Genomic DNA, 8186 nt, shown 5'->3' with positions numbered 1-8186 from the left:
TGCTCCACTTTCCAGGCACATGGAACATTCAGGATCCTGATGGATCATTCCATAGGAAGGTGAGAATAGCAAAACGTTTCAGCCTTTGAGTCATGAATAAGGATCAGATCCCTTGAATAATTTCAATGCGAAAATGTGTCAGAGCCCTTCTTGGTATCAGGGAGCCGGGTGAGGGTGCACAGTGATGAGTCACGCTTGGATGGAGTTTGTCTGGTGTTCCCTGCTCATGAAGGCAGCTGTCCCCTCGAGTTGTCCAATGTGTCACGTCAAGTAGTGATCACATTACCGTCACAATCCCACCGCTTTGTAATGTTGTTGCTATATATATAGACAGGCAGCTGATGAGCATAGTCAGCTGGAATAGCAAGACCTTGCAAAAGCTGGTTAGAGTGTTGGGTTAGAGGGAAGAAATTGCCTTTGGAGAATCATTCACATTAGAGGAAAGACCGGCGTGCCCAGGCTCTGTGGGCATAGAGAATAAACCAACTTGGAAAATGGCACTTCCAGTTCAACAAGCCGAAGAGCTGAGGCTCTACCAGCAAACTCTTCTTCAAGATGGCCTCAAGGATATGCTGGACCACAACAAATTCATAGATTGCGTTTTACGGGTCAAGGGAAAAGAGTTTCCATGTCATCGTCTGGTCCTGGCCGCCTGTAGCCCCTATTTTCGGGCCATGTTCCTCTCAGATTTAGAAGAAAGCAAGAAGAAGGAAATCGACCTTGAAGATGTGGATCCTGATGTGCTGGAGAAGATCCTTCATTATATCTACACATCGGAGATCGAGATCACTGAGAAAAATGTTCAGGATATCTTCTCAGTGGCCAACATGTTTCAGATTCCTTCCATATTCACTGTGTGTGTATCATTCCTTCAAAAAAGACTGTGCCTTAGTAACTGCTTGGCTATTTTCCGACTGGGCCTTATGTTGGATTGTCCTCGTCTAGCAGTCACAGCTCGGGATTTCTTGTGTGATCGTTTCAATCTGATCACCAGAGACGAAGAATTCAACCAACTCTCCCCCGATGAACTCATTGCTGTTATCTCCAGCGATTCCCTCAATGTGGAGAAGGAAGAAGACGTATATCAAGTGGTCATGAAGTGGGCAGCCAAAGATAAGGAGAATCGGGCAAAGGCTTTGCCCGTCGTCTTCGAAAGCATTCGCTTCCGTCTGATACCCCAAGATTACATCAAGAACAAGGTAGAGAAACACGAACTGGTCAAAGCCAACCCTGAACTCTTGAAAAAGCTTCAGATGGTGAAGGATGCTCAAGATGGCAAATTACCGGTGGTGAAAAAGAAGGCGGCACAGCAGAGTAAAGATGGAGAGAAAGTCGTTAATGGGGACATGGAAGAAGAGGAGGAAGTCCTACCAGGAATTCTCAATGACACACTAAGATTTGGCATGTTCCTCAAGGAACTCATCTTCATGATCAGTGACACCGGAGCCGTGGCTTATGACCCAACGGCCAATGAATGTTTTTTTGCATCATTGTCCGCTCAGATTCCCAAGAATCATGTCAGCTTGGTCACTAAAGAAAATCAGATATTCGTGGCTGGAGGACTTTATTACAACGAGGAGAACAAGGAGGACCCACTGAGCTCCTACTTCTTGCAGGTAAGGTGCACAATGATGTGTTATCTTTCATTTCTGCCTTCACCTACAGCCTGTGATAACAGGGGACACATACCTATTGATCGATACCTATATTGTGCTTGTAGGTACCTACCACATCCTAATAGTATCCAGATTTATTTTTTGGGGTCCAGGCATGTGCTGCATACAGGAATTAGGGTCAATGAGGAACAGAGACAGATTTGGTTGGAAGCAAAGCAGCCAATCATATTTGTCCTTCTAGGCTTTTCCCTGAAAAATAAAACCTACTGACCAATCAAAAGCTGGTCACACATGACCAATTGAACCTTTCATTCATTTTGTTTTAATTGCAAGCTATTTTAAATAACTACATGGAGATGGGATCACATCTGGTCAGTTTTGGCAAACAATGGTTTCATTTATTTGCAATAAATATTGATAGATGGTCGAAGTAATGGATAGTATTTCATAGCCTGTGGTGATCACTGGTCATCGTATTTGCAATTGCCAAGGGTTGGAGTGGTGGAAAAACTATGATGCGTACAGCCAGCTTTAATTTTTTTTTAGCTAGTAGTGGAAAACAATGGAAATTTAAAATCTCCCTAATGTCCCATTAGCCTTTAGCCGATCTTTGATCAATAAAAATATAATTAATGACCAGAAGCTAAACAATTCACCACCCAAGAGATTGATCACCACCAGAATTTGCTCTTCTTAGTCTACTAAATTGGAACTGGGAAATTATCAACAGCGGCATAGTTTTCAGGGAGTAGAAAATTTGACAACGATGGCAATTTTGGTAAAATTGGTTGCATTTGTCCACCATATTAGATCCCATTTCTTGGCTGGTAATGGAAACCATTGATTTATGTGTTGGCATGAGAAGGAATTGGGATTGGATTGATTTCATTCCTTTGTTTGGTTGGATCCATTTGATTGGTTCCATTGCTTTATCAATATGCTATGGGCATTGGCCAGATTCATTCTACACTTTCTGAGATCCAGTCCGCCATGCAAAATGAATCAAACAAATCAAAGCCGCCTACTGCCAATAGTGTAATTTGTTTCACTGTATAGATAGGGGCTGTTGGTGGTCATGACCAAATCAGTTCAGTGAATGTGTTTTGTGTCTGGTAATTGAACAAATATTGGAGGTGATTTATCAAAATTCTCCAGGACTGAAGAAGATAGACTATCAAGAGAGAACCTGGGTGATCCAGAAATCCTGGAATGGATTTTTTTCTTTAGTTTTTCCAATCCTGGACGAGATTCATTCCAGGTTTGCTGGATCACCCAGGTTCTCCCATGATAGTCTATCTACTCCATTCTTGGAGAGCTTTAATAAATCAGGCCTATTGTGTACATCACTCCATAGTTGGTCCAGGACCTGTTCAGTTGTCTGATGGGTGCTTCCTGGTCAGGGTTTACACTTGTATGGCCATGTTAGCACATGCGTGCCATTATGCGAATGAGCGTGCACCACAACACATGGCAGTGCATTAGGTGTGCAATTCATGTCCATTGGCAAAGAAATGGGGTGCCATTCAGCACAATGGCACAGCAGCAGACCATGGCACGGTACATATAGGTCACATGTTGTTGCACCACAAAGATGTGGGGCCCTGGATTTAATCTTCTTCAATGTAGTGCCGGCTGTGTGCCCATCCAATTTAAATGCCCATGCCCCACAGGCCATTCTCATTAGTTTGAGAGGCAGCTTTTTGGTGAGGAGAAACCTAGGATGGAAATCTCACCATCAGAATACCAAAGAACCAAAAGGTGGTTTGACCCCTAAACTTTCTCCCCCAGCTCATCCGCCCACGTACCACCACCATCTCCACCAGCCTTTGAACTTTTCCTTCTCTGTACAATAAAAATGTAATTAATGCCAATGGATCTTTCCAGTAACCTGAACCAGCCAATCAAAATACACCTTTCGAACGATAGAGTACAGTTAGCTGTACTCTGATTGGCTAGTCTGGGAATCCGTATTTCCCACCTCCAAGCATTGCTCCATATAAAACTTACATTGCTTGCAGAGTCTTAAAATTCCAGGGACACTTTAGGGTCACATGGAAGGCCGTGTCCGATGTCAGCATGCAGCAAAGTGTTGCCCTTTGGAAAAGATTGGTTTAAAATGTGAGTGACCCCAATCACTGAATCCCATATACATTCTACTATGATAATGCCATTCAAAAGTCATTTTCAATACTTTGCAACTTTCATTAAAATATCTGAGGGTCCTGTCATGAAGGTCTTTGTTCAGGAACTTCCTGTTATAGGGTGACAACGCTCCCCATCACACATTTAGGCATTGTCACATGATTGTTGATTAGATGTCTAGCTGTCATACTGATCCAATGGCTTCCATGCTTTCTGAGCTTACAGGCAGCCAGGCGTTAATATCTAGTGCAGCTTCCCTTTATGGGGTCTTTGTATGCAGAATCTGCAGCCTTCCTGCGATGGGATCGGTGGGGTCACTGCAAGCGCTTACTCAGCAGTTCTGAGTGCAGATCTGGAGAGGACCCATAGAGCATAAATGCTGGCAGCACGCCATGATGCACATTTAACATTCTTTGGAATGGAGGATGGGGGGGATGGGGTTTTTGACACCCTGTGACCCCCTGCAACAGCTGAGACTGGGGCCTGGTGACAATAAAAATAGAAAGGGAGGTGTCACAGCGGCCATGACAGCTGCTATAATTACAAGAGGAATCCCTCCCAGCACCCAAAGTGTTAATCCTATTTCCCAGCAATTAAACAAAATCATCGACAGCACCAATCAGAATGAGGTATGAAGACGTTCTTCTTCATCTGATTGGCTGATGTCGGACAAAGAACGGTGCGGTTCAGTATTTGTGGACACCCAGCTGGGTCCTGAGTCTGATCCATAATCAATAATAAATAATCAATAATCTGCAACCTCACCAATCATCACCAATTAAATTCTGCTGGCATGGTGGGAAATTTTATTTTCCCTCCAGCAACTTACAAGAGAGAGAAAGAAGATGGGAAAATCAGGGAGATGCAAAGAGACTGTCACAAGCTGCGGCCATGTCCAAAAGAGAATAAATACATCCATTATTGGAGATTTCTAGAGACTGCTTCCATTACACAAGACTGCTAGAGACTGCTCCCATTACAGGAAACTGGTAGAGACTGCTTCCATTACAAGAGACTGCTAGAGATTGCTTCCATGACGGAAGACTGCTGGAGACTAATTCTTTTAGAGGAAATTTGCTAGAGACTGCTTCCATTGCAGGAGATTCCTACAGACTAAATATATTACAGGAGAATGCTAGAGGTTGCTTCCATTACAGGAAACTGTTAGAGACTGCTTATATTACAAGCGACGGCTTCCATGACAGGAGACTGCTGGAGACTAATTCTATTACAGGTGACTGCTAGAGGTTGCTTCTATTACACAAGACTGCTAGAGACTCCTTCCATTACAGAAAACTGTTGGAGACTGCTTAATTTACAAGAGACTGCTCGAGATATCGTCCATTACAGGAAACTGTTGTACATTGCTTCCTTTATTGGAGGCTGTTAAAGACTGCTTATATTACAAGAGACTGCTAGAGATTGCCTCCATGACAGGGGACTGGTTCCATTGCAGGAGATTCATAGAGATTAAATCAACTACAGGAAACTGTTAGAGACTGCTCCCATTACAAGAGACTGCTAGAGATTGCTTCAATTTATTAAAACTGCTAGAAACTGGTTCCATTACAGGAGAGTGCTAGAGATATCTATCATTACAAGAGACTGCTTTCATTACAAAGGACTGCTAAAGATACTGTACCTTCCAATTATAGGGGGCTGATAGAGACTGTTTCCATGACAAGAGACTGTTAGAGACCATTACAGGAGAATGTAGAATGTAAAGGAGACCGCATCCAATTTTTTTTTTAATTACAGTGGGTGGCGTGCCAATTTTTTTTTGTGTAAGGAGTGTTAAAAATGTAAAAACGTTAGGGTCATTGTAGACTTGTGATTGCAGTTCCTTAAAGCAAAGATGTTTACTACACTGCCTCCAGAGGGAGCTCTTTCACACCTGTATATAAAATATAGGAATACAAATATGGCACAACAAGAATGTAAAACTACAAAATAGTCATCATGGCATGGATGATTTATTGATAAACCTGATCAGCTTCTAACTTTCTATCTTTGCTCTTAAAGTTTGATCACCTGGACTCTGATTGGCTAGGAATGCCGCCCGTTCCCTCAGCTCGCTGCCTGTTCGGTCTCGGGGAGTCAGAGAATTCCATCTACCTGATTGGTGGGAAAGAACTAAAGGAAGGAGAACAAACCCTGGACACAGTGCTGTGCTATGACCGCCCGTGAGTAACCCTGAACATTATTAGGACCCCAAACCCCAACTTTCTAGTGCCTAACCCCCACCTTCTCTGCCTGGTGCCAAACTCACCCGTCCTGGTGCCTAACCATAACCCCAACTGATTGTCCTAACCCCATGAACCTGGCACCTGACTTTAACCTCCACCACCCAACTATTACATATATTTATATATATATATCACCCTAACCCTCCTGCCTGGTGCCTAACCAACCCTTATCTGTCCCCAACCTAAATCCCCCACCCTGACTTTCTAACCCTAAATCAGCCTTTCAGCTGCCTAACATTAACCTCCTCGCCTCTTTCTGCCTGGTACACAACCTAAACTTCCCTGCCCAGTACCAAACCTTAACCACAAGCTAAGCTACCCAAACTTAATTCTTATCCTTCAAAATGCATATTGACTTGCAGGCAGCAGGTGGCGCTGTCTGCACAGCTTAATATAGGGATCCAGAACAGAGGTCCAATGTAGTGCTAGATATTCATTGGGGTGATTTATTATAACTATTATAAATATAGTGTATTAACAAGGTGAATTGTAACCTTGCAAAGGATAATTCACGTATCTTGGTGAATGTAGTGATAGTTCACTTTGCAAGAAATCACAATCACATGCAAAGAAAAAACAGTGATTTCTTTACATATAATTGGATGGTTAAAATCATATTTACTAAATTAATTGAACTATCCCTTGCAGGAGGATAAATCACTTTTATTGTATAAAATGTTCATATAGTAATCTGAAATGCTTGTAAATCCTTAAAAATGCTAGAATGTCAGCTCCTCTGTACAGAGACTGATGGGAGGGGCTCAGTGTTCTCTGTACAGCTCTATGGTATCTGTCAGAGCTATATAAATGTATAATAGTGTGTGACTGTGGGGGGACATTACATTGTCAGCTCCTCTGTACAGAGACTGATGGGACTGGCTCAGTGTTCTCTGTACAGCACTGCGGTATATGTCAGAGCTATATAAATGTATAATAATAGTATGTGACTGTGGGGGGACATTAGAGTGTCAGCTCCTCTGTACAGAGGATAATAGGACTGGCTCAGTGTTCTCTGTACAGCACTTTGGTATATGTCAGAGCTATATAAATGTATAATAATAGTGTGTGACTATGAGGGACATTAGAGTGTCAGCTCCTCTGTACAGAGACTGATGGGACTAGCTCAGTGTTCTCTGTACAGCACTGTGGTATATGTCAGAGCTATAAAAATGTATAATAATAGTGTGTGACTGTGGGAGGGGGGACATTAGAGTGTCAGCTCCTCTGGCGACTGGTCTCCTGAATATTATGAACTAGATTTAGTTATTCTTCACAATAATTGTTTCCTTTGGTAAATAAATGTATTTCTGATGTCTCATTACCGTCCATGTTTGTTATTTTCAGGTCCTTTAAGTGGGGGGAGTCGGACCCTCTGCCCTATCAGGTGTACGGACACTCCGTGGTCTCCCATGACAACTTGGTGTACGTTATCGGAGGGAAAGGAAGTGATAAGTAAGTAACCCGAATATTTCTGCTTTCTTTCTCATATTTTAATTCTGTGACTTTTAAGCTGCAGCTCCAATAACCTGGCAGGTTCCTTGGGGGAGGGGCAGCCAATGCAAATGCAACGCATGCAACATAATGCACATTTTGCATCGCTGGATCACTTGGTGTTTGATTTACAAATTGCAGGCAGGAAGAGTTCAGATTACAAAATAGCTGCAGAAATGGCTGCATTAACTATTCACTCTATTCACTATTCATTCTCACTTTTCACTCTCTGCAGGAAATGTCTGAACCGTCTCTGTGTCTACAACCCAAAGAAGTTCGAGTGGAAGGATTTGGCCCCCATGAAGACGGCTCGCTCCTTGTTTGGTACGACAATTCACAACGGGAAAATCCTTATCGCTGCCGGAGTCACCGACACCGGGCTCACCAATACTATCGAGGCCTACGATATCAAGAGCAACAAGTGAGTGACACATCGCAGGCAGCCCAATATATGAATAATAGACAGCGCTATAGACTGGGGAAGTGGGGGTCTGGTCAGAGACTGCAGACATAGTACAGGAGACGGTCAGAGACTGCAGACATAGTACAGGAGACGGGCAGAGACTGCAGACATAGTACGGGAGACGGTCAGAGACTGCAGACATAGTACAGGAGACGGGCAGAGACTGCAGACATAGTACAGGAGACGGTCAGAGACTGCAGACATTGTACAGGAGACGGTCAGAGACTG

The 8186-nt window shown here is 43.2% G+C and overlaps 1 protein-coding gene across 1 annotated transcript in view; it reads left to right on the top strand.

The window, feature by feature from the left end:
• The first annotated feature begins 352 nt into the window (after positions 1-352).
• Positions 353-8186, top strand: part of KLHL40 (kelch like family member 40) — a 12041-nt gene continuing 4207 nt past the window's right edge. Inside the window, exons 1-4 of the mRNA XM_072413000.1 lie at positions 353-1616; positions 5781-5941; positions 7349-7456; positions 7731-7916. Of these exons, the coding sequence (XP_072269101.1) occupies positions 495-1616; positions 5781-5941; positions 7349-7456; positions 7731-7916 (1577 nt within the window). The 5' untranslated portion in view covers positions 353-494. The remainder of the gene's footprint in view (positions 1617-5780; positions 5942-7348; positions 7457-7730; positions 7917-8186) is intronic.

The sequence above is a fragment of the Pyxicephalus adspersus genome, chromosome 5, assembly GCF_032062135.1.
Source record: "Pyxicephalus adspersus chromosome 5, UCB_Pads_2.0, whole genome shotgun sequence".
Classification (NCBI taxonomy): Eukaryota; Metazoa; Chordata; class Amphibia; order Anura; family Pyxicephalidae; genus Pyxicephalus; species Pyxicephalus adspersus.
This window is presented reverse-complemented; position numbering and strand designations above follow the sequence as displayed.